Here is a 27,481-nt window from a genome sequence, read left to right as displayed (position 1 = left end):
TTACCTATTTTCTTAACTTTTTTAATGTGATTACTGGAAAATTTTAAATTACATATGTGGCCCACATTGTGTTTCTATTGGACAGTGCTCTCCAGAGTTTACAGAAGGTAACTTTGTTTGACTAACTGTTTACTCCTGATTAAGGCTCATCTTAAAGTTAGCTGTTAGCCTGTAGATAAGTAGTAAGGTACAGAAGATTTCTGTTTATAGCTAAAAGATAACCCCAAAAGTTTTGATTTTACGACCCCTATAAGACATTTCCCTGGTAGATTGCATTCCTCAACATTTTATTCTCCTCAACGGTTTGACTAGCCTTACCTCAGATGGTTGTGCCAGGCAGAATCATTGTCATAAGTGAAAAATGAGGTTACTTTTGTCTCTGGAAATTCTCAAGCTATTCTTGTACTCAGAAGGACTACCAGTGATTGCTCAAATGATACAATGGATGTATATTTAAGTGTTACCCTGTGAGCTGTCCTATGCATAGGTTTAGAGTTATGCTTCATTGAATTGTCTTGCCTTACTTCCCTAAAAGGACGGTGAAAAGGAAGTGAAAATACTGAATAATGCTGATACTGAATTACAGTTGTTCCCTTTCGCTTTATCTGCTCATCTGTTTGTGTAAATAAAGGCAGAGGAATTGTGATACGTTTTAAAATTCCAGACCTTGTCCCCAAAGAAAACTTTACAAAGGTCCCTCTTCCCCATGCTGGGCCCGCAAAAATGTCTTACCCTGCACCGTGGGACGTGTGCTGTTGCCCCGTCCATAAGGAAGGTTTGTTTATAAGCCCCTCCTAAAAGCGTTGCAGAAGCCATTTTGACAGCACAGAACCCCTGTTTTTAGCCTCAATGAACGCTTGCTTTGCTAACCCTTTTGAAATTGCATTTGAGATGAGGTAGCAAATTAGGAACCTGTTATATATTCCATCTGACTGTGTTTTGTTTGTTTACTTACATTCCCAGTGTGCTGCTGAGAATCTAAGACAAGACAGTAATAGAGGGAAGTGTGGAAGACCGGAGGTCTAAGCTCCAGATCTCTTAGCTACCAAAATAAATAAATACTGCAGAGCTATAGTCTCGGCAAAGGAGAGCCTCCAGACGGACAGTGTAGCTAAAGTCCCTTTTTCTCTTTTGCATCTGGAGATTTGGAAAATTGCTATAACCATGAATTATTAGGCATGTTTTATTTTATTAGGTTGGAATGAAATACAGAAACCTAATCCTGAAACCTGGGGGATCTCTGGACGGCATGGACATGCTCCAGAATTTCTTGAAACGTGAGCCAAACCAAAAAGCGTTCCTAATGAGCAGAGGCCTGCATGCCCCATAAACGTGGGATCTTTGGGAGCAGTCCATGTCTGGAGGACAAGTCGACATCACCATGTGTTACTGGCCTGGAAACTGAAGGGAGTTTTGCAAATGAAAATGTAGGTTTCCATTGACTTCCTTTTGCTTTTTGATTTGAAAAATTATACAGATGTAAATGGAATTATAAATACTGTGAGCTAAGAAAAGACCCATTAGAAAATAATTGTAACTATAAAATTTCATAAAAATGGATTTGATTTCTTTTTATAAAAGTTTCATATGAAGGTAATTTGATTTTTTTACTATTGTAATCTAGATAATATAATGTAAGAGGGCTAAGAATTTTTTAATTGAATCATGTACATTATATAATTTGATCCTTCTTATATCTTGAAGTTTTGTACTTGGGATTTCTGAACTGATAAATGAATCATCACTTTCCTCGATAAATATTTTCTTGGAGCCCTGCATCCACTTTGCCACTATCTCCCAGTAAAGTGTGACCTCTTTGCCCACACACCTCAGGGCCAGGGGACTATGTTTCAGTAATGCATTTATCTTTGTATTTCAGGCCTCACGATCCCCAACTTTCTGCCACACTTAAATGATGTTCTTCCAATTGGTTTTGTCTTTTCTGTCTGACTTCCAGTCAGACAGTACCAAAAAATTATGAGTTTTAGCTGAAACGGTCGAATGGATATTGCAAGTTTTTACATCTTGTATTAGAGAATTTTGCTTCTCGGATTGGAGGTTCATTTCCACTTCAGCATACAAGATTGTCAGTCTTTCCGCATATTTGCCAATTAGAACACGAAAGCAAGTCCAAGGATGTTTTTCTCTTCTCATGTTTCTAATAAGTGGTAGGGACTTCGCCTCCTCTGCTGCCCCCCTCACCCCGCGTGGCAGGTAGATACGTCACAAGTGAAGAGAGCTGCAGCAGACCCTGGGCGTGAAGAATGCGGAAAGCCCAGGAGAGGGGTGGGTTCTGCACAGACATGTGGGAGGACAGCTGCTCCAAAGTGTCAGGCGTGCTCACACTCAGCCCTGGGGAGAGGCTCGGCCGCAGCCTACCTTGTCTGGTGATTTTACGTGAACCTTCGGAGCTCTTTAACTGTTTACTGTGGGCCTAAACTCCAGTTCTGCAGCAGCCCAGGAAACTCGCTGTACTTATTTTCTCTCTAGGAGTCTACTCAGTGAGGAAACCAAACTAGGATAATCAAAAAAAAAATTTTTTTTAATTAAAAAACTAACTTTGAGCGTATGCATTCTGCATAGGACTTCCAGTTGTTCCCCCGTGTGTACCTGAGGTTTGACTTTGCTGGCCAGGGACAAAATGAGAACCTTTTCCCTCTCCAGGACAAAGTGGACTTTGTGCTAACTAAAAAAAATATCATGCTGCGGAGCAGAAGTGTCAACAGCAGGAAAAACCAAGAGCTATAGCGATGCAGAAGAAAATTCAAAGATTATTATTGCCAAGCAAATACCTTATTAAACATCACAGAAAATCCCCCCACCCACCCATCCCCAAGACAGTTGCCTGGCCCTCTCTCCCCCACACTCATCAGCATCACCACCTCGGGTCCCTAAAACTGTTTTTTTTTGGTCTTAGCAACTAATGGTACTTTCCTCTTTTTTTTTTTTCCCAGAATGTTCTGTTTTCTAGTTTCAGACAAAAACTCTCTTCAGCTTTTTCTACTGCCCGGTGCATCTCGTTAACAATAACTTTCTCATTTTAAATCTTAACTTATTTCACATGGGAAAACTAATACTTGATGTGAATAAGACTGCACACAATAAAGTTACATTACTGTCACAAGGATGAATTCACATTTCTTTCATACTTCAGTGTTAAAACTGAAATGCATAACAGAACAGAAGTGCTGTGGTGGTCTTTGTATTTAGGATCCACATCCCATATTTAAAATCTGCCAAAGAAGAGCAACAATATCAAGAGGTCATCAAGAAAACATTCCCTACCGTAATTCAAAACTAAGGACCTATTTTTTAAAGCCTTTTTGGATGGGCCGTTCATCTGCTTGTTCCTTTTTTCTAGATCAGAGCATAGAGTGTTGGTGGCTGTTCTGAATGGTGTAAATAACTGTAAAAAAATTGTAATTGACCAACCTACACTTTAGATTTATGAACTAAGATGCATATAGTAAAGTCTCTCTTGGTTATCGATCCAGGAGATTTGGGCCTGTTTCTGGTTTTCCAGCAGTTGTTAATGTCACTGAGGGCAAGTTCTTAAACATCTTAGGTGAAAATGTAGTAGGCCTGATTCCTAAAGGTTTAATTTTAAGATGCCACAGAGAAGAGAAAGAGAAGTCCTAATGTGATGCCGTCTAATACAGATTTTTTTTTCTCCTCTAGTATAAGTGTTGCATGTTACCTAGATAGAGAACTAAAAATTATATTGAAGAATTATCACCCAAGCTATTTACATCAAAATGCTGCCTTTTTGAACTTCTGCGGTGACAGGTAGGTATCTGCAGCTCTTTGGACTTGACAAACTGCTTTGTGTAAGAAACCAAAATCAAGAAAATAGCTCTTAAAAAAAAAATGATAGGATTTTGTACTTGCACTTTGTATTTACCTTAATTAGTAGGGAATGACTTAACTTTCTACTTTGCCGCTTTGCCTTTGGCCTTTGTGTATGAATGAGGGTGTACAGCGATCCTGCCTGCTCCCCACCAGTGAGCCTGCTAGCATTTTTCATTTTTTTCCTTTTCTATCATGCACAAGAAGTATTTTTCATGCTTGGAGAAAATTGCATTAAAATACTAATCCCCCAAATTGGGTTTAGGTAGAGTTAGCTGAGCCCCAAAGAGTGTTAAAAGAGAAACCTTATCCCCTCTGACTAGATGCAACGACCAAAGCTTTGTTCTTTCCCCAACACAGCACTGTTACACAGTTATGTATCTCTTCTGAAATTGGATAGCCCCTCGAAACTGAATGTACCTTCTCTTATGACTGTTTGGTGAGAATAAAAGCAAAATAAGATAAACATGCTTTCATTTTCTTTTTTTCTTTTTTTTTTTTTTTTTGTGGGAGGAGGTAATTAGGTTTACTTATTTCTTTCTTTCTTAATGGAGGTACTGGGGATTGAACCCAGGACCTCATACATGCTAAGCATACATTCTACCACTGAGCTATACCCTCCCCTCTCATTTTCTTTAAAACACAGTCAATATCCAAAGTTTTTTTTTTTTCAGTTTATTTTTAATGGAGATTTCCACTGGAAACAAATCTGCCTAAATAATTATCTAGTACCAACTGTATCAAGACAAAGGGTGAAGGTTAGAAAATCTAAATACTAGATTAATGTAGCCTTTTTCAACATACCCACAATAAAGTTGTATAAATGGATACTTCATAAAAATTTTTTTGAAAAATTGGGGTAATAAACACAACCCTTTAAACACCCCTCTCCAGTGAATGATTCTTGAGTTTTATTTCACTGAATTTACCTTGTAGTTTCCTTTCCTCATAAAACATAGGTCCAGTGAACCATTGATCTGGTTCACTATAGGTGAATATGACCCAAGCTCTCTTATTTCTGCTCCTGTGAGCTGACACCCATTCTAGCTGCTTATTTCATAGAGCTTGGAAGCTCATGTAAAATTTTACTGCCATGATAAAATGTCAGTAGCATTTGTCATCAGAGAAACTGTATGGCTTAGAAAGGTTTAAAAGTACAGTGTTCACTGAGTCCAACAAGGCACTTGACAGCCCTATTGACATCTTTAAGGCTAAGGTGGAGGCTATGATGGGAAAATCGTTAGCCAGGTGGATTCCTAGCTATTGAAACTCCTAAGCAAGTTGAATAATGATTCACATTAAACGAGGAAATTTCCAGTCCTTTGGATGAAAACATGAAGAATTCTATGGAAGGTATTATCAAATTTGCATGTAACAGAGCTGGAATGTTTAAATATGATGACATTATTAAGATTTAAAACTACTTCAGTGCTGAGACCAATTTAAGATGAAATTGGACCCATTCCGTTGCAAAGGTAAAAGGAATGGAAACCTGCCTTCATAGTGGTATCTTCAGGAAAAAAAAACCTAGCATTTTTATTTGACCAAATTCCAATATAAACCCATAGTACAGCACACCTGGCAAAGGGACAGGAGGAGAGAACTGAAGCCTTGTAAGAGTGTTGATGGAAGGACGTGTCCAGATCAAAAGAATAGTCCCGCTGGACTCTGATGCATTGTGATTAATCACAGCTAGAATATTGTGTTCTAATCCAGGTGTCACAGACTTTGGCCAAGTATTACAGCGTTTGAAAGAGTAGGAACAGGAGGGTGATGACTTTGAAAATACTTCTCAAGAGGAATACATAAAAGAATTAAGAAAGTTCTTTCTGGAGATGAATTCAGACATCCAAATGGCAGCTATTTTCAAATACTTGGAGGCTGTGAAAGAGAGGGTAGGGTTATTCTTCATTGCTTCAGAAGCCAAAGCTTTAGAGAAATGGTTGGAAAATATGAGGGCTTAGCTCAGTATGAGGAAGCAGTTTCTAATAATTATTGTTAATCACAAATACATCCTGCTGCTGTTAGTGTTCAAACAAAGCCTGTGGCTGCCAGGAGTGTTTAAGAAGGAATTCCTCTTTTGAGTAGATGTTCATACCAAATCAGCTTTGAGGTCTCCTCCAAAGTTTAAGATGCAGCAAATACATAATATCAGAAAGACATCACTCAGGGAGGAGGTTATAGCTCAGTGGTAGTGTGCCTGCTTGGCATGCACGGGGTCCTGGGTTCAATCCCCAGTACCTCCATTAAATAAATAAATAGATAAGTAAACCTAATTACCCTCCCCCACACACAAAAAAAGAAAAATACATCACTCAGATGAAAGAAATGTTTACAATGCTGGCTCTTAGAAATGGCATTTAGTGCTCGCTTCGGCAGCACATATACTAAAATTGGAATGATACAGAGAAGATTAGCATGGCCCCTGCGCAAGGATGACACGCAAATTCGTGAAGCGTTCCATATTTAAAAAAAAAAAAAAGAAAAGAAATGGCGTTTAAATGGCTGCAACTCCTTTATACTGTAGGAATATAGTTTAAGCATTGTCTTAGACCTCATAATCAGCCAGTATTTATTCAGAAATTATCATCCGTTTTCTTGTGGGTTATCTGGTAACTGAGAATGGGAGGTTAAGAGCTGTATATGACCATAAGAAAGCCAAAGGCTCTTACAGAATGAATAAAGGTTCTTTTTCTTCCTTTACAGAATTTACAGTTGCTCTCTGTCCATTCCACCCACCGCTGTCTTCACTGCACATACACAGAGACAAAAATCTAACTCAAATACCCACTTTATTATGCATGCACTCCACCATATTGAGGTCTCTTTGGGTCATTGTTTCTAGCCCCTGTCCTCCACAGTTGTTGACTCATAAGGAATAGTCCATAAATGTTTGTTAAATGAACATGCCTTCTTGAAAATTCCTTTTTTCTCTAAGGATGCATTTTTCTACAATAACTGCAAAATATCTAATTTGTAAATGAATCTAAAACTACATAGATAAACTGTTTTTACATCTTCCGCAAGAAGGGGCCCTTTTCCTTGGTGTACTGAAAAAGCTTCTGTGTGAAGTAATGGAAGAAACATACTTTTTGTAAAAAAAGAAAAAAGAGAGAGAATGGGGAATGTTTCTAAAGATTCCTCCACTTCTCTCTGTGATTATGTATTCTAAACCTAGGAATCTCTTAATCTAGAACCTCTGGTTCCCTAGAAAGTCAATGAAAGGAGGAGGAGGGCAGATGTCCATGACTGCCCTGAAATTATATTGAAATTTCTGGATGTGTGCAGCTTTTCTGGGGAGAGGATCCCTAGCATTAATCAGAAAAATCTAAGAACTATTGCCTTAATTTGTTTTCAAAATTCTGTTCTTGAATTCAGCTTGAAGACTATAAAATGCTGTGCCTGGTGCTGAGGACACAAAAATGACAAACAGCCTTGAACATAGGTTGTTCACAGTGTAGTGAGGATAGCAATTAAGTTCATAATACATTGAGATAAATTATCAAAGAAGGGTATGCGTACAGAGCTTCTCTTGTTTTTCCCCAACGCTGGCTGACTCCATTGTGCAGTTAGACCTTGGCACCACAAAATTTTATGATTCTCATCCACCTGCCACCGTAGGCTTATTTCTAACAAAATGGTCGATTTTCTCTTTTCAGCGTGTCAGCAGTGGGATTAACGGTGTTCTTCTATCTGTTACATCCAGGGGTTTCTTAGATCCTGTGGTTAAAAGACTCATAAACAAGAGATGAAAATATTCACTTTAACTATTTTTATGTATTGTGACCAAGTGGTTATAAACCTCTAGCCTTTAGAGGAATGACTCTTCTTGACCTGGTTAAGTATTATATACCCAAGAGGCATTGGAACATCCTATTAATCTAGAAAACAGGCTGTTAAAATGATTATTGAGCTGCTTAGAGAAGGTCCGGAATTAGTCAAGATTCCTTACTTCCTTCTCCCATCAGTGTTGTTAATGTTCTTTTACTACTAATAAGAGCCAAAGGGAAAGCACTGAACTCTGCAATACCTCAGTGCCTATTATTTGTAACTTCCTTATATGGGAACAGCAATCAACTAAACGTTAGATCAATGAAGGACTGTAAAAACTTCAGAGTTCCAGGGTTCGTGACAAGGACTGAAAGTGGACTTTAAACTTAACCTTATTTAACTTTATTTCCCTGTATAAAGGTACAGTAACTTATTTAATCAGTTCACTGTCAATGAACTTTTAGGTTGTTTTCACTCTTTGGATATTAAAGAAAAACAATGCTGCCAAGATTATCTTTGTAAATATGTTGTTTTCCACATTTGGTCAATTTGTCTGTTAAATTCTTAAAAGTGTAATTCCTGGTTCAGAGTAGAGGCGTTTTAAATGTTGGCAGATTGTCAAATTAGAGCCATGTTTCTTTACACTGTTTATTACAGTCGTTTAACATTGAGACAGTGGCTGAAGATAAAGAAGGAAAAGTGATTAGCAAACAAAGCAAAATATCTGGCGTGGTATCATTTATATTGCTTTCTTTCCCCACTGGGTGATGAGGACTAAAGGTTACTTCTTCCAGAAAATTGTAGGAGGGACTCCAGATAGGAATTTTCTTTCTCTATTAATGATTGGGTAGGTCCTAAAAGGAATGTAAGACTTTATCCCAGAACAAAGCCGTCATCAGTCTCTTTATATTCAGGGCAAAGTGGAGAAAACCAAAAGATCCATTTTGTCATCCCTGTCTCAAATCAGATGCCTTTCTGCGGTCTTAAACGTCTGTGTGACTGACAAGTGGGACTTCTGTTGTAATTCACAATGCAGTCACTGTTCTGAACATGCACATGGCCCACTCTGTCTCAGCTTCAATTATAAAATCTTCAGCCAGAGGCTATTATTCTCTTTTTTGTTCCATCAGCAACACAGTTAGCCAGTGAATTTCCAACTGGGATCAGGTGGCGAGAGAAAAATCTCTCACACTTCATCTCTCAAGCCCTTATACATCCCAGTATATTTCTTCCTTTGGGGAAGAGGGAGCCTGGTTGGGGAAATGTCCTAAAACTCTGTGTAGAATACCTAAGGGCTCTCAAAGATATGGCTTTTTTCATAACTCATCAACAAAATTTTAAGTAAGGTTACAAGCTTGTTCCAGACAAACAGACTGCTACCTGGTTGACCTTTATGTACTTAAGTTCAGATTAAGGGGGAAAAAATTGCTAAGCCCTGGTTAAATTTTTAAGCCCTAGTTTAACTTTTCCCTAGTTAACTTGTGTCACAAGGGTGGTGTCTATTTGTGTCAAAGTCTCAAAGACCTGATTAGTTGCTCTGTCCACCTAGTAGGTTTCTTGGGGCCCAATCAGGACCCAGCCTGGGCGTGTTAGTTCAACAACACAGGTTTCTGTGGGGCCAATAGACAAAATGTCAATATGCCTTCTACATTCCTCTGGGATAACAGAAATGAAGTCATTACACTAGAAAATGAGTCATGTACCCACGAGTACACTTCTCACCCTGAACACACTGACTCTCCCAGGCCAAGATCACTAGTCCATCAGCTGGAAGCGTCCTAGCAGCCAGGAGCTGGTGAGGCAGAGGTGTCACTTAAGGAACATTGAGGTTTATGCTATTTGAGAGGGTAATGACAGTGGTTGGTGTGGAGGCTGAAGTTTAAACGTGTCTATCAGAAGGGAAATGCTGAGAGTGTTAGAATGTGTTAGTGTTCGAATGGAGAGCAGAGAACTTGACAGTTAGAAGGGCTGACTATGTACCAGGGTTGTCTTAAGAATCAAAGGGGGAGCACTAATATTCAAGAGAAGAAAATGTGTTTCAAAAACCCGCTTGATTAACAAACTATTATTTTAATTCAAGAGGAGTAGGGGAAGTTTTACTTTTTAAAAACAATACAAGAGAATAAATCACTTTCAAAATGTTTTCAGGACTTGCTAACCTTTAATAATAAAAGGTATGAGTTAAAAGGAAACTCCTAAAAACTTCCTTATTACCTGTTAGGTATAAAAGTCCTGAAGTCATGTTTTAACAGAACATTACCAGAGGTGACCTTTGCTGTGCATGCCAGAAAATCTTATTGTCATCTGGGGACTCCAGAGGAAGCATTGCAGGAGCTGTTGGGCAAACTTGACAACAGTTTGTAACATTTCTAAACAGCCGATCTATAAACAGAAGGATAAAATGGTGTTGCTCAACCCTCTAGGAACCTGTAATCAACATAAAAGAACTCTCCCAAATCAAAGGCATCTGGAAATGTCTTGGAAATTATCGTTTTTATCATGATTTGATCTTGAGTATTTCTCTGTGCCCACCAAGCTCACGCTGCACCTCTGCCCTCTCATGTACCTTCTCACTTACACCATATTCTTTGAGGAAAGAAAATACAGTTTCAGGTTGGATACTTCTTTTGATGCTAAGATGCTTGAAAGGTAAGCATGGAAGATGAGAGAAATAAATGCCTATTCCTTTCCCATCTAGATTTTGCAAAGCAAACTGCAAGAGAAAACAGTCCAGTCTCAGGCAGTGTGCATTTGTTCCCTCCTGTCTCTCTCTCACTCTGCTCAGAATTAGATGTTCCCCTTGTGCTCAACCAAAATGAAAATATGATCTCATGTTTGTTTCTTGTGTTGCCTTTGCACTTCCTAGGTCAATAGGGTGTAAATTTTGATTTACTGACATTACTTCTTCCCCTAAATACAGGGAAGCTCTTCGTGGAGCTTGCTTAAAGTGACTCCAAGTTCAGCTGAATCTCTTGGGTAGACACTGTATAAAAATAGACTGGTGCTTTAAGATGCTAAAGTGACATCACTCAATAGTGTCATTGTCACACTCCAGGTGCAAGTCCAAGGATTCTACCAGACACAGTTGCCAAATACTAATCACATTAATTGGTTACCAATGCTATTCTTAAATGTTCTAATCTTGGGATTTCTCCAGTGAGAAGAAGGGGCTAAATTCCATTCCCTACACAACTTACAGAAATTCTAATCACATTATATGCTTCGTCAACTGAGCAGAAATTATCAGGAAAAGATTACCTCATCTTAAATAACAATTCGGAGAGAAAATGACAAGTATCTGTATAAATGTGCTTATTTCTTTTCTTTCAGTGTCATTTCTCTGTCCAGTAAGTGGTACAATGTATTTCAAAGGACAAAACAGGCTAACTTAGGCTGTATCAAAATGAAGCGATTTATAATAGTCACTGCAATTTCCCATGATAAAGGAAAGAAAATAAATTACCAATATGGAAAATGGGACTAAATTTAAGAAACTGGAGAGTTTCAAATTCATAGGGAATATCACCAAAAAATGAAATTATTATACTTCCATTCACAGCCATCAGATTGGCAGCAACCTGACAATATCTCTTAAGGTTGAAGATGAGCACATGCAGTAATTCCACTCCAGAATGTGTGCCACCAGACGAACCCTTCTGCCTGTGCATGTGAGGTATCTTCTAAAGTGTCCACAATATCTTTGTTTGGAATAGTAAAACTGTGAACACCACCCAAACCTCTGTCAACAAAGAGTGAATAATGCACTGGGATGTATTTGAACAATGGGCTATATGACAATCAGGGTGAGTGAACTAAGCTGCATATATCAATACAGATATCATTCGAGAACAATGCTGAGCAAAAAGTGCCATTGTAGAAGGAACTGTTCAGGGTATGATAAATATAACCCATTGTAGAAGGAGCTGTTCAGGGTATGATAAATATAATGTCTATCTATCTGTCTGTATCTATAGATATATATATTCAAAACAAAATTCTGTATCTTTGATCTATACATAGCAGTAAAAATATAAAAACGTTCACATGATTAAAACTCCTGAGTCAGACTATAACTATTTCAGATTTTCATGCAGGTTGACCAACTACCATCAGAAAAGTTGAACCATTTTTTATTACCCCATAATGAAGGAAGACCCTTGCTGGCTTTGTTTAATGTTGTATTTTAAATGATTAAATTTCCCAAACTTAAATAAAAGAGTTGGTTGTAAGTAATTATACTTATTTTTTGACTAGAGAATAAATATTATAGAATTCTAAAAAAAAAAAAAGTCCACATGAAAATGGGTACCACGTTCAGGACTGTGATTCCCTCTGTTGAGGGAGAAAGGAAGAATGCGATCTGGGAAACATGCTCAGGGAGTTCAGCGGTAAGTGCAATTTGTTTTCTTCAAAAATCCAATGCAAATGTGGTCTAATACAATAAATTTTTTGAAGCTTTGTTTTTTATTCCTTGAAATATTTTATAATAAAAAAGAACAATACTTATGAGAATTTGTCAGAATGTAGCTTTCAAAGCAAACTTTTCCCAGGCCATCCAATTTCAATCTTACAAAAAAAAAAATTGGATTCCCACTTTCAAACTTTCTGTTTAAGAATGCCCCTTGGGTGCCCCCATAAAAGCCAGAAAAATGACATCCTAATCTAATGAGAATCTGAAGTGGTTGAGGTGGTTATCTGAAAAGCATGGGCTTTAGGGGGCTGAGTCCTGCCATCCTGGCCTCAGTGGCCCCGAGGCTTCCCCTAAAAGAGCGGGTTAGACTCCTGCACAGCTCCTTCCCAGGTTGTGGTGCTCCGCCGGTATTCATTATAATTTCCCTTTCTTCCTGCTTCCTAACAGAGTCCAGATTTTCACCAAGTATCTAGATTTATCTAAAGGTTATCCCATGACCCCTGCCAATAATTGATCTGGGAATCATCATATAAATTAATCTGTGCCAATAAAAAGTGAGAAGTTCACTGAGGACTTCTGAGGGCACTTCCCTAGTTCTCAAGATAAAGCTACGGAAAGAAACAGTCATTTCCTCCGGCAATGTCGTGTATAGATTTGAGATCCAGGACAGTAGCAGCCATTTAACTATCAGGCTGAAGATGAAGCCAACATGGGATGAAGGGCAGAAATCAGAGAGTTAAAGAGAACGGAGTGAGTGCATCTAGATTATGTCATCCCTGAAGACCACCTCACCTCTGGGCATCCAAGTGAGCAAGCCAATTTATTACCGTATTCTTTAAACCAGGTAGAGTTGGGTGGTTGTTACTTGTGGCCAAAGACATTCTTACTGAATGATGCACACGTATATGATTCAGCTTCCTCAACTGTAAGCAGGGGTATTAATGCCTGCTCCGCCCTCCTGCTTCACTCAGTGGTTTTTGGAGATCAAGATGAGCCAATGTATGTGAATGTGCTTTTAAACTAAAAAATTACCTTTCAAGGGAAAACTGGTACTATCGTTACTAATTTTGCTATAAAGTTTGAGGTACAATTTTTTTTTCATGATAAGAATTTTGTTTGTCTTAGAATGTAGAGTTATTCAACTCCTTTATTTAAAAGTGATAGATCCTTCCAGAAACCTTATGAGCATGTACACATCATTCTTTTGAATCATATAAAGCACTTACATATTATAGTATCGGTTGAGAACATCTTCAGGGATGAGTTTTTACACGAGTACAGGGCCAAGGAACTGTCAACTGCCATTTATGTTAAAGGAGTTGAAAGACATTTGTCTGTAAAATACGGCCTTCTTCCTTTAAAACTATGTGATCTCTGCCCTAACCTGTCTGGGTCTTAGTATGTGGAGTATCTGCAATGGTTAAGGGAGAAAATAACTGTAAATACTTCGAACAGGACCTGCCATATAGTAACAAGCAGAATAACAACAGCCAACTCTGAAGTAGCATTGCTACGTTACTACGTTCCACGTTCATCAATGCCCACAGCACAACAGTCTTGCTGCATAGTGGTAGGTCTAATTTTCAAAATAACTTCATTCTTCTCAAGATGTTACATTCCTATTATTTTAAAAATTCAAACAACAGATAAAAGTACAGGAATGAAAACGAAAGTCACCCCCAAATTACCTCTTATGACATGGATTCTGGATAAGCAACCAGGCACGTCTCTGTTTAATGTGGCCTGTACACATATGTACACATACATGTACACAAGCATATAGATGTGTGCATGTGTGTACATGTATATAGATACACCTGCGTACATGTTATATGCGTATATGTACACATCTATCTTTAGTAGTACAAAAAGGAAAAATGGCATTATTTTTAAAACTATATAATTGATTCCACATCCTAAGGGATAAAAGAGGTAAAACTTTTTCATAGTGAGATAATTCTTTTAAGTGAGTAGGGTCTAGTCAGGTAGCAGATATCTAAGTACAACTTTGTATATAAACAGAGTCATACTTTCTTATTGATCTTTATTTTTTTTTTAATTTAAAGTAGCCCTTCGGTCACAGCACATCACCATTATTTTTTCATCATATTTATCCCTACCTAATATTTCTCATATTAATTTTTTGATTTCCCTAACAATAGTGGTATCTTTTTTCCACTTTTTTTTTTTTAATGGAGGTACTGGGGATTGAACCCAGGACCTCGTGCATGCTAAGCATGTGCTCCACCACTGAGCTACTGGGAATTGAACCCAGGACCTCATGCATGCTAAGCATGTGCTCTACCACAGAGCTATACTCATCCCCTTTTTTCTGCTTTTTAAAATAAAACTTTCAATTCTTTATATTAAATTTGTTTTAATTTTTAAATTGTGGTTAAAACACACACAACACAAAATTTACCATCTTAACCATTCTTAAGCTTGCAGTTCAGCAAAGTATATTCACATTGTTGTCCAGCAGATTTCCAGAACTTTTTTATCTTGCAAAACTGAAACTCTGTACCCATTAAACAACTTTCCATTTTCCCCTATGCTCATCCCTGGTACCATTCTACTTTCTGTTTTTATGAATTTGCAGCCGTCTTATCTTTCTTAACTCAATTTGTATTCCCCAGCACCTACTATAATCATGCTTCAAAGATTTGTTGAGTAAATGAATGAATCTGTATGTGCAATCTACAAAAAGAAACAAACAAAAAGAGGTCACAGCATCATTTGTTCTAAGAAATCAATAACCCCAAATAGCTAAAATTTATTGAACATGTACTGGGTATCAGGCACTTTACATTAATTCTGAGCTTGTCCCCTACAGTCAGTTCCCAGCACAGCAGCCAAAGTGATCCTTGTAATATGTCAAATGATGTCACACCTCTGCTCAAAACCCTGTAGTGCTCCCTGTTGCACTAAGAGTTGGGGTTTTCACAGTGGACTATAAAGCCTTCTCCTACCTGGGCCTCTTCTCTTATCTTTTTCTGCTTTCCATCTCTGTCCCCTCACTCCAACCCCACTGGATTCTTTGCAGTTTCTCAAACATTCCAGTAACACTCACCTCTGGGCTATTGGACTTGCTGTTCTTTCTATGTGGAACATTCTTGTCCTAATACCCACATTGCTCATGCCCTAACTTCCATCAGATCTTTGCTCAAACACACCTTACTAGTGGTATATGAGTTTGTTAAAACTCGTTGACATATACACTTAAATGGATGCACTATTAATGTATGTAAATTATACTTCAATAAAGGGATTTTTTTTAACTAGCAATTTGCTTAAGGTATCAGCATTTGTAAAGTAGTAAAGCTATAATTCAAACCAGGTGTGTCCGATTCCAAAGTCTATCATCTTTTTATGAAGCTATGCCACCTCCCCTGATCTTGCCCTACCTCGTTTCCACAACTGGCCCTGCTGAGTTCTTCACACGAAGGCTCGGTCTCACTTGTTTCCAGATTATACCTGCCTGACATAATCGGTACATCTCTGGTTCTGTCTCTCCCACACTTTTAAGGTCTTAGAAACATTAATCAAGTAGAAGTTGGAATATATATGTCTCCCTCTGTGAGGCATGGTATAACACAAAAAAACCCACAGTCATTACCTCTCAGAGGCTCAGATTCCAAATCTAAAATAGACATTTGACAACTACTCAGTGATATTTCACTGGTATGATGGTCCAGTTTTATTTGTCAACTTGGCTAGTCTGTACCTAGTTATTCAGTCCAGCACTAATCTAGGTGTTGCTGTGAAGATAGTTTGTAGATGTGATAAACACCGGCAATCAGTTGACTCTAAGGAGCGGAGGTTATACTTCATCACCTGGGGAAACCTGATCCAATCAGTTGAAAGTCCTAGGAACAGAACTGAGGTTTCCCTAAAGAAAAAGAAATTCTGCCTGTGGACTGAAGTATCAACTCCTTCCTGAGAGTTTCCAGCCTACCCTTCCTGATGGCCTGTCCTGCAGATTCCAGACTTGCCTACCTAGCCCCCAACAATTACATAAACCAATTACTTGCAATAAATCTCTTTCTCTTTGTGTGTGTGCGTGTGTGTGTGTTATGTGAAAAGCACGCAGGAGTGCTAAATGAGTGTGAATTCTTCCAACTATTAGTGTCCTAATGATGACCCCTGGGGCTAATTCATCCCTAGGTATTCATGTTGTTAGCTGGACTTAGGGAGTCTATGGGAATGAGCCCTGAGTGATTATGTTTATTCTTTTTTTTTTTTTGGCAGGGTGGGGAGGTCACTAGGTTTATGTATTTATTTTTAGTAGGGGCACTGGGGATTGAACCCAGAGCCCTGAATGATTATGGATATGTTACCGTCTCTTCCCTCTCATGTCTATGATGAAGTGGACTTTGTGTTGATCTCCATACCTAAATTATACTAGACTTAAGCCCTTCCCTACCCTTCTAACTCGTGCCGCTCCTTTCCCCTTTCATCTGAGTCCTGTGCAGTGAGCACCATCCAAATTTCCTATCCGAATTTCCTACTACTGTGCCCAACCTGCTTTGTTGGAAGCTCCATGGTCACCATTTCTGGAATGGAAATGATTGTGTCCTTTGGACACTTCATAAGTAGCTGGCTGGGCTTCTGGAGTCAACCTTTGCAGCCGGTCCATCTTGCTATCCAACTGTCATGGGCAGATCCTAAACCTTTCCCACCTTACCAACTCCATGCAGCCACCGGAGAGCATCAAGCCTCCAAGTCTCATGCCATAAATTATAAAAGATGGTTAGAAAGACCTTTTCCAATTAACCATGAATGGCTGAGCCATAGAGAATATGAGCTTTTCCAAAAGCAAGTAAGACCCAATTTTCCAAAGCTGAGACTGAAAAAAATTGTCTTTGTGTGTGTACATGCCTAACTTTGTGACTTTGATTGTTTTCAGAAATTAAATCATTTTCCAACTAGCTATTTTGCTGTATTATCTGTAGTTCTTAACCTTTCTGTTCATATAGTTAATTTCAAATCTATGCTAAATTCTGTGAACTTAAATAGCCATGAGACAGGGGAGTGAAACCAAGGGTTATGGTTAGTCAACTTTATTCACCTGCCTTCACTAATCAAGGTCGTTTTAAGACTTGCATGTCTTCTAAGAGACCCGTAGCCTAAACCATAAGATGTGTGCTGGAGTTGTTTTCCAGGAACTAGAAGTCAGCTGTATCAGGTTTGAGCTGAGCTGGTTAAGACTGGACAGGACCGCTAGCCTTCCAACTGGATCTCGCCTGGTGGGATTTTGGCACTCCTGGCCAAATCGTGGGTTGGAGGCCAACCTGGGGGGATTTTGGCAGACACTATAAAAGGTTACAGCTGCTAAGGTACCTCATACCTGGGTTAGAGACCCTGAACTCTGGTTTTTGGTCTCGTTTATCTATGTCCCTCTATGTCTGACTGTCTTAATTGTTAAGAATTTGCTATTGGAGATTGAACTTCTTGGTGCCCGGAGAAAGGATCTGTAGAGAGATTTTTGTTGCTTCAACTACTTGGAAGCAAAGCCTCTTCAAAATGACAATGTTAATTCTGTCTTGTAGTCCTCTATGCTGCATTCTCCAAAATTTGGTGACTTTCAGTTACGAATCCGTGGAAAACAAAAAGATTTTATTTTTTGTAACACTGCATGGACAAAATATCCTTGAGACTCTGGAGCAAAATGGCCTGAAAACGGATCCTTAAATTACAATACAATTTTGCAACTAGATTTATTCTGTTAACTGGAAGGAAAATGGGATGAAATACCTTATGTACGGTCTTTTATGTTACTGTTATCAGAGTAAACCTGTGCAAAGAAGATGTAAGGTTATGGTCCAACAGGAGGGAAGGTAAAGAAACCGGTTTTGCTTGATTCTGATGAAAAGGAGGATGACTTTGCTGTTGATTCAAACACTCCAACTGCTCCTCCTCCACCCCCTTCCGATGGTGCTGCTGCTCCTTTGCTGAATAACAGCCTCAGGCTCAGACCCCACCTCGGGGAATGACAACTAGGAATTGTCTCACCTTCTTGTACCCACCAGGTATGGGGAGAACAGGGAGCTAACCAAACTCATGTGGGACAGTATCCATTAAGGCAAGTCCCCACTGTGAGTGTGGATGCTGAGACTCAGCAGCCAACGGGATTGATCTGGGTCCACTCCCCTTTTACAAGCTCAGATTGTAGTTAATTGAATAATATGCCAGCTTATAGAGATGACCCAAAGAGAATAGAAAATCTTTTTTTACCGATTTTTTGCAACACACAACCAACCTGGGCAGATTTTCAGAATTTATTAAATACCCTCCACACTGCAGAGGAAGGTAGAACGTTGCTGGATAAAGCTGGGGAGGAGACAGGTCAGCTACACACAGGAACCCCCAGCAACCCCATAGGAGCTGCAGCGAGCGCAGCTATACCACCAGCTGAGCCGAATCGGGATGTGAATGCTGGAGAGAGGCCAAAACTTGAGCATTATCAAGACTGCATTCTTGCGGAACTGCAAGAGGGGTGCCAGAACAAAAACCCCTTAATCAAGTTCAGGAGGTGTGGCGGAAACCCAGCAAGGATCCTTCAGAATTTCTAGAAAGCGTCCTTAAAGCTTATAGGCAATATACAGATATAGACCCTGAGGCCCCAGAGAATTTAAAATCGGTTAATATGACTTTTATTGGTCAGAGAGCCCCAGTGTACAAAAGAAACTGCTGAAAGTGGAAGGGCCTTAGGGATGCCTGTGTCACAACGTGTTGAAATTGCCTTCCAAGTTCTGAATGGCAGGGACCATGTGCAGGAGAAAAGGGAACAATGGAGAATAAACAACAGGCTACCCCGCTGGCAGCTGCCTTAACACAGGGAGGAGTTGAACCAAGTCGAGGACCCCCACAAGGGACTCAGCAAAAGGTAGGAAGCCCCCAGTCTATTTCTAAGAACCCCAAGAGCTGTAACCACTTAGAAGCCAGACTATTTCAGGTGGGCGGAAACAGCTGACACGTCTGGAGTACAAGTCTGCCCAGGGTTACCCCACAATCTCCCCTTATCGTTCAGGTACCTGGTACAGTCGGGAGAAATAGGGGTCACATATAAATAAACCTAATTGGATTGAGGGAAAAATAAAGAGGATTAACTCAATTCCTATTCATGTGGATTAACGTCACTTATATCTTCCAATGTAGGCCAGGTCATGTGTGAGAGAATATGGATTGAGATGAATATAAGTTTTCTGTGGTCTAAAGTCTATAGATGTTTTTTGGATGAGTTAGATTCTTCTTACTCATGGTAGAAATAGATACTTCTATGTGGAAAACATCTGCTTTTTTTTAAATTGTGGTAAAATAGGGGAGTGGGTATAGCTCAGTGGTACAGCACATGCTTAGCATGTGTGAGGTCCGAGGTTCAAGCCCCAGTACCTTCTTGAAAATAAATAAATAATAAATAATTTATTAAACAAATAGTAACAATCAATAATGTTTTAACTGTGGTAAAATAATACATAGCATAAACATTACCATTTTAACATTTTTACGTGTACAGTTCAGTGGTGTTTCGTACATTCGTATTGCGGGGAAACCATCACTTGCCCGTCACAAAACAACTCCCCATCCTGCTCTCCCCCCGCCCCTAGCCGCCACCACCCTGCTTTCTAAGAATTTAACCTCTCTCGATAGGTCATGTACGTGGAATCAAACAGTATGTATTTCTTAGTGTCTGGCTTATTTTACTTAGCATAATGTCTTCAGATTTCTTCCATGTTATAGCATGATCAGAATTGCCTTCCTCTTCAGACTGATATATATATGTGTATATATATACATATATATATCATACACACACACCACATTTTGTTTATCCATTCCTTTTGTCAATGGACATTTGGGTTGTTTCCACCTTTTGCCTGTTGTGAATAATACTGCTATGAACAGTAGTGTGTAAATGTTTGCTCAACTTCCTGCTTTCAGTTCTTTGGGGTATTTGTCCAGAAGGGGGATTGCTTGATCGTGTGGTAATTTTATGTTTAATTTTCTGAGAAACCGCCATATTGTTTTCCACAGCAGCTTTCCCACCAGTAATGCAGAAGGGTTCCAGTTTCTCCACGTCATCGCCAACGCTTGCCGTTTTTGGTTGGTTTGTTTTCTCACAATAGCCATCCTAGCAGGTATGAAGTGGTACCTCACTGCGGGCTTAGTTTGCATCTTCCTAATGATCAGTGACGTTGAGCCCCTTTCCATGCACTTACTGGCCATTTGTATATAGCTTCTTTGGAAAAATCTCAATTCAGGTCCATGGCCCATTTTTAAATTGGATTGTTCGGGGTTTTTGTTGTTGAGTTGTAAGAATTCCTTACGTATTCTGGATATTAATTCCTTATCAGATACAAGATTTGTAAATATTTTCTCCTGAAAAACAATTGTTTAAGTTGGCATGCTTTAATTTTTTTCCAGTCAGAACACATGTATTTTATGACTAATTAAGGAACACATGCTCACTGCATAGTTCCAAAAAATAAATAAATAAAAGGAATAAAAAAGTAAAAATGACTTGAAACCCCACAACTCAGGGGTAAAAACATTATTTTGCTATGTATCCTTCTAGGCTTTTTCCTATGCATGTGGAAAAATTTTTACAACCCAGACTGTTTAACTTTTCCTTTTTTTTGCAACACACTGTTTGTTTGTTTGTTTGTTTGTTGCAGGGGGAGGTAATTAGGTTTATTTACTTATTTTTTTAATGGAGGTACTGGGGATTGAACCCAGGACCTCTTGCATGCCAGGTACTCTACCAATGAGCTATAACCTCCCCCTTATAACTTTTTTTTAACAATAAACACAGGTATACATGATTGTTCTAATGCACCACAAAGTACTCCACTGAATAGCTATATCATAATGTATTTAATTAGTCCACTAGTGATAAAAGATTTAGGTGGTTCCTAACTCATCCTTGTTGTAAACAATGTTTCCTGAAGGCCCTTTATGTATATCTTATATGTTTGTCCAATTCATTCACTTGGGAAAAATTCCCAGAAGTTGAATTTCTGGGCCAAAGGATATGCATATTTAAAATTTTGATAACTTGCATATTGGAAATTACCTTCCAGAAAGGCTGAAGCAATTGTCATCCTTACTGTGTATGGAGTGCCCATTGTCCCACACCTTTGCCAACTTGGCATGCTTTCAACAATGGTAAAAATAGGTTTTTGTTTGCTTTTCCCCTATGAATCCTGCCAAAGTGCATGATGTGAAACTAAATGAGAGGAATATAAAGTTGACAGATGGGAAGTATTTTGGTCACTGTAATATTTTATCTAAGGGGCACCATTTTCCCCTCAAAGCACATGTGATAGATAAGGCCTCTCCATTTTTTTTTTTTTGGTACAAGTTCTACGAAGTAATTTCCTAAATGGATTAATTCCTTAGAGAAAGAATGTCTCTAAGGATGTAGAAAGTATTCAAACCAAATGTGCTTTGGCTTGATAGAGGATATACATTTTTCTTTTGATATAACAGCATCCATCTTTCTTTCAAAGAAGCAAACTATTTTCACGCTATACTAAGCAAAGTGTTACACCACAGCCTATTCTGAATGCAGTCATGTATTTGTCTGAAGTTCTCACAGAGGAATTTTTTTCCCTAACCTTGTTTTATGTTTTTTTAATTTTTAAATTAAGGTATAATTTACACTCAATGTGAATAAATTCTATTTCTCTTTAAAATCTGCAAATAACTGCAACTTTTTAAGTTGGTTCTTTCACCACAAATTAAAGAAAAAAATATATTTAAACATACTCTCTTTGAAAAGTACAAAGAGAAAGAAAAAAGTTTTCTTTTTAAATTCAACCCTTTCACACCCCAGCCTCTCCTCCTTGCTCACTCTCTACTTGGGGAATAAACATCTTCTTTGGTAAGATTGAGGGAAGGAATTATTAATGTGTCACTTATTCCTTCCTTCCTTCAGAGTGGCCTGTCCATGAAGACTTACCTTGTGATAACCTTACTAGAGTAAGCCCCGTCCTACAGGAAGGCCTGGTTGATTTTTTTTTAAGCATTTTTTTTTTATTGCGTTATAGTCATTTTACAATGTTGTGTCAAATTCCAGTGTAGAGCATAATTTTTCAGTTAGACATGAACATACATACATTCATTGTCACATTCTCTTTCACTGTGAGCCACCACGAGAGCCCGTATATATTTCCCTGTGCTACACAGTACAATCTTGTTTATCTATTCTACATTTTGAAATCCCAGTTTGTCCCTTCCCACCCCCCGTCCCCCTGGCAACCACAAGTTTGTATTCTTTGTCTATGAGTCTGTTTCTGTTTTGTATTTATGGTTTTTTTTTTTTTTAGATTCTGCATATGAGTGATCTCATATGGTATTTTTCTTTCTCTTTCTGGCTTACTGATGTTGATATTTTAATTCAGCAACATGAGTATTAGTGAGCCTGCTTGACCAGAGATCTATGTCACATTCTCCAACCAGCGTTGTTAGTAATGAAGCTTTTTATAAAATTATTTTTATTGTGCATATAACATAAATTTTATCATCTTAACCATTTCCAAGTGTACAATTTAGTAGTTTTAACTGAATTCACATTATTGTGCAATCAATCTCCAGAATTTTTTTTGTCTTGCAAAACTGCCATTAGTCAACAACTCCCCCATTTCCCCCTTCTCCCAGCGCCTGGCAATTACCATTATACTTTCTCTTTCTGTTAACTGGCTTACTCTAGATAGCTCATATGAGTGGAATCATACAGTATTTGTTCTTTTATGATTGGCTTATTTCACTCAGCCTAATATCCTCAAGGTTTATCCATGCTGTAGCATGGGTTAACATTTCCTTCCTTTTTAAGGCTAGATAATATTCCAATCTGTGTATATACCACCTTTTCTTTATCCATTTATCCTTCAATTAAGATGACATTTTGAATTCTTACCTGCCTGATTGGGGCTTCCATTTCTACTTCTCAATTGATTCAAAACTTAGAGTGGGAAGAAGTGGTATAATGAATTTTCATCCCTTCGAGATCCATCAGACTGGATAAGAGAGTGTTGTGGCAGACAGCTATTTTGTCTGGCCAGTGCCAGATAAAACACAGATATGAACTGAGGTAAGGAGAGACTTCATTCAAAAGGATTCTTGCAACAAGGGGTGGAGGACTGTTGCAATAGGGAGAGTGATTTATGATCATAGGCCATAAGATCTGCAAGCATCTCAGAGAGCACACAGATGGGTCCTTTTATAGGGAGGAGTAAAAAAGGATGGAATGAACCAGGTGGGGGGATTGGCGTGGTAGGTGGAGTTACCAGGCAGCTGATCAGGGAATGCTTCCCCTAGAGGAAAGCTGATTGTCAGAAGGGCCAGTTAAGGGAGCGTAGGGGTATAGATCAGTGGTAGAGCGCGTGATTAGCATGTGTAAGGTCCTGGGTTCAGTGCCCATTACCTCAATTAGAAAAAAAGGGTGGGGGCAGTTATGGAGGAGTTATTCCTTGTTCTCATGCTCAAAGGTAGGCCACGGTCAGGGGAGAGAGAGAAGCCCGACTAACGCTTATTCAAGTCAACTTAGCATTTTGATCAGTGGAACCAATGGTTCAGCTCATCATTTTGAGAAAAAGAATGGGAATTTAGAGAATCTATGTCTGGCCTCATCATAGGTAGAAAAGGAGGTCATTCGGAGTCTTCTCTAAGTCATAAGGGTAAGTGTTTTTGCAGTGAGCCATTTCCTGGAACACAAAGGGTGAGTGAGTGAGTATGTGTATGATGGGGTTGTGTTTCAGAAGAACAGGGCTCAGGGGATTTCAACACTGCCTCCAATACCGTTTGCCACTCCAGGTGGTGACAGAACGTCCCTTGTGGAGAATCCACTTCTTCACTTGGTTTGGGTGAGATCCATTCACTTTCTTCCGTATATTGATGGGTATGTGGCTCAGGCCTTGCCCATGCTCTGTCAATTCAAATATCTTACTTTCTGGTCACTGTCACTGATCCAGGGTACATGATCCAAGCAGGACCAATAGGTCTCCTAGATTTGATCACATGGATCCTGGGAGAGAGAACCCTGACATTGTGAAAGCCCCTGGACCCAGCCTCATTCCACCTCTAGACATCCCAGTTATGTAAGCCAATAAAACCCCCTTTTGCTCAACTATGTGGTGTATATTTTTTTCCAAAATAACTGTATTGTAGCCCCTGGCGGGGCTTGGTTGCCTTGGAATGGTTGAAGGGTCCTGGCTACCTCTTATTATGGAAGACTCCCAGGGTCCTGTTTAATTCCAAGAGTAGTAATGCTGCCTACAGAATTCTGGCTACATTTCAAGCTTGAGTAATTCCATCTGCCCTCCCTGAAAATTTTTACTGCTAGAATATTCAATATTTTTAACTTCCTTTATGAGACTTCTAAACATAATGGAATCTTCTCCATCATTTTTCACTATTCAAAGACAAGTCTTAAATTTGGGGGAAAAAAATAATATCCCAACTCAAATTTTAAAAAAGAAATCCTGGTCTTTAAGAAGAAAGGAGCTACAAAGCCCTAAATGTTAAATTGGTTTTCAAATTCTATTTAATAAGTTATGTGGGCAATAGATTAACATAGGAATGGAAGGAACTCTTTCTACAAGTATTCAGGGAGAGTGTGCAGCCAGGCATCACAGAAGAAATACAATGTGGTATTAATATGAATCATGAAGCTTTTGCTTACATTTGACATTTTCCTAAACTTCAATAGACATTTTCATTTAATGACTAGATTGTTCTGATAAATAAAGTCATGAAATGGAACACAAAAAGGATTTTTAAAGGTTTTAATGATTAAAGAAAAAATAAGAAGTAGCAGCTAATCTTTATAAGTAGATGTGAAAAAAGTAGATAATTCAACAAACATTTCTGGAGTATCTATTATGTGCCAGGCACCGGGTTACAGCAGTGAAGAACAGACAAAAATCTCTACCTTCACGGAGCTTCTAGTGGAAAAATGCACCAATACAATGAAAATGACAAATCTCCAATGATAAACTGTGTTCCTAGGGGAGAAGAAACTCTGACCCTGCTCTTGCTTTGCCACTTTCTGCCTATTGGAAAGTGTCCTACACTGAAATGCTACAGTGGACATCTCGAGTGATTTTTGGTTTCTCCTTAAAATTTTTCTGTATTTTCCAAATGCTCTACAATGAAGCTCTTTTTAATTAAAAAAAAAAAAGTTTCAATCCCCAGTACCTCCATTAAAAAAAAAAAAAAACTTAAGAAAAAAAAAAACCTGACAAATTAGATGTTCAAAGTATTAAATCTCGGGAGTGGGGAGGGCTGACCTAAACACTTCCTGTTGACGTCTTACTGCCTCTCCTGAACTGAAAAAAGAGCCTTTTTAAGTTTTTTGGGGAGGGGAGGTAATTAGGTTACTTACTTATTTGTGGAGGAGGTGGAGGGGATTGAACCCCAGACCTCATGCTTGTTAAGCATGTGCTGTATCGCTTGAGCTATACCCTGCCAAAAAGGAGTCTTTTTAAAAAGTAGCCCATGTTGCTTTCACTTTGGGTGACCCTCCCCTTCCCTCCTCTTGTTTTTGAGCTCATCTGGTATCTTCTAAAGCAGCTTCTTTTATAGTTTCACGCACCTTTTACAATTCACTTGTAAATATTCCGGATGCCTAGAGCTCTGTCTCTTCCTTGCTTCTTTCCCTTTCTCTTCACCACCTGGTTCTTCTGTCCTTCTCCCTACAAACCTCACCATTGTTCTGCCTCTGTGGACCAGGTAAACCTCATTTACTCAATATCGCCCTTGTCACTTCCATTTCTAGCTGCCACTTTTCCGCAAACTGAATTCTCTCTCCCGGTTACCATGGTGTTCGCTAATAAAATGACAGTCTGAGTTCCATCTCACTTATATTTCTCAAAGTTACTTAATACATTTGTAAAAGAAACCTTTTTGCCCCTGTGGCCTGAAACATTTCATTACAGTTTTTGAGGCTGTAGGGTCAAGATAGAAAATTCTGTTTTTGTTTTATGATTTGCTTAATCAAAATTTTATTCTTGCAATCAATATTTGCTTCAAAGTTTTCTCTTTCTTTAAAGAAATTCTTAGTATTTTCCCTACTGCTTTTTTTTTTTTAAATGACTCAATATGGGAGTTGCATCGACTTTTATCAATGAAAAGGTAGAAGTCACTTGACATTTGGGTGAGATTTTTAAAAATTATTTTATCTACTTTTTTCAAATTGGTTACATATATTTGCTATGCTTTTTTAAAACTTTAAAAAATGTTATTAATGCACATACAGTAAAATATGCTAGTCTATAGCATAAAACTCAATTCTTTTTTACATATGTATATATCCATTGACTATGTATATTTTACATTGGTACATACTCATTTGTCATATACCACCCACCTCAAGATACAGAAGCGTCCTACAACCCCCTAATTTTCCCTTTCAGTCAGTATGCTCCCACCTGACCCTCCTGGCTCTCCTTGCCCGACCCTTGCCTGAGGTGATCACTGTTCTGACTTCTACCACAGTTGATTAATTTTGCCTGTTTCTGAACCTGAAATAACTAGAATCATCTAGTATTTACTCCTTTGCATTGGATCTTATATCTTTTCACTGATGGATTATATCATAGTTTGTTTCTTTGTTTTTATTGCTATGTGGTATTCCATCAAATAAATATACTTCAATTTATATATTCTTTCTCCCACTGATGGACTTTTGGGTTGTTTTCAGTTTTTGTCTATTATGAGAAAAGCTGCCACAAGTATTCTTGCATACATTTTTTAGTGGACATATGCATTCATTCCTTTTGGGTATATTACCAGGGGTCAGAATTCCTGGATCCCACTGGAACCCAGAGTGGACATATCTTTAGCTTTAATCAAATTGTTGGTATGTTTACACAGCGCAAAATGTCAAAGGCACAAAAGAGAATCCAGTGCAAAGTCTCTCTCCTATCCCCACATCTCAGTGTCACAGTTCTCCTTTCCAGAGGCAACCAATATGACCAGTTTCTTGTGTATTCTTCCAGAAACAAAGTCTGTATGTGAAAGCATATGTATGAATAGTCTGTTTTACACCAAAGCCACAACACCATACAAACTCGTTTATCAACAACTGTAAATTCATTAACCCCAGGTAGAAGCACTAAGCTATTCCAGAGAGAGGCAATAATTTGTGCAGAGTGAACTGTACAGCTGCAGCTAGGTCTTTCAGGTGGTTTGATGTGACTTGAGTGAAGTCAGTGAGTGTACAGGGGCTGGCCTGAGAGGGTGCTGAAATGATAGCCAAAGGCCAGATCCTGAAGGGATGTGCAAGCTGTCCTAGGAAGTTTGGGTGCTATCCTGAAGAAAATAAAGAACCATTTAATTATACTGAGTCGGGGTGGATGGGGAACGGGGGAACGGCAGGGCTGAGTTTGTATTTAAAAGATCATCATAAAGGATTAAAAGGAGGAGGAGGAGGAGAATGATGGCTGAGAAACT

The 27,481-nt window shown here is 38.7% G+C and overlaps 1 protein-coding gene and 1 non-coding gene across 6 annotated transcripts in view; both read left to right on the top strand.

Annotated features, from left to right (window-relative positions):
- Window positions 1-20,123, top strand: part of NLN (neurolysin) — a 102,404-nt gene extending 82,281 nt beyond the window's left edge. For 4 of the 5 annotated variants that reach the window (XM_072958579.1, XM_031675522.2, XM_072958580.1 and 1 more), the window contains one exon: window positions 1,196-4,293. In XM_072958579.1, the coding sequence (XP_072814680.1) occupies window positions 1,196-1,330 (135 nt within the window). In that variant the 3' untranslated portion in view covers window positions 1,331-4,293. Of the gene's footprint in view, window positions 1-1,195; window positions 4,294-20,062 lie in introns of those variants that run through there. The other variant, XR_012071424.1, reaches the window with a different exon arrangement.
- On the top strand, window positions 6,210-6,316 carry LOC140695746 (U6 spliceosomal RNA). Its single transcript, XR_012071599.1, has one exon. It is a non-coding gene; the product is annotated as a U6 spliceosomal RNA (small nuclear RNA).
- Window positions 20,124-27,481: the final 7,358 nt, after the last annotated feature.

The sequence above is a fragment of the Vicugna pacos genome, chromosome 3 (assembly GCF_048564905.1).
Source record: "Vicugna pacos chromosome 3, VicPac4, whole genome shotgun sequence".
NCBI lineage: Eukaryota > Metazoa > Chordata > Mammalia > Artiodactyla > Camelidae > Vicugna > Vicugna pacos.
The sequence above is the reverse complement of the archived record's forward strand: the minus strand, read 5'-3'. Positions and strand labels throughout refer to the sequence as shown.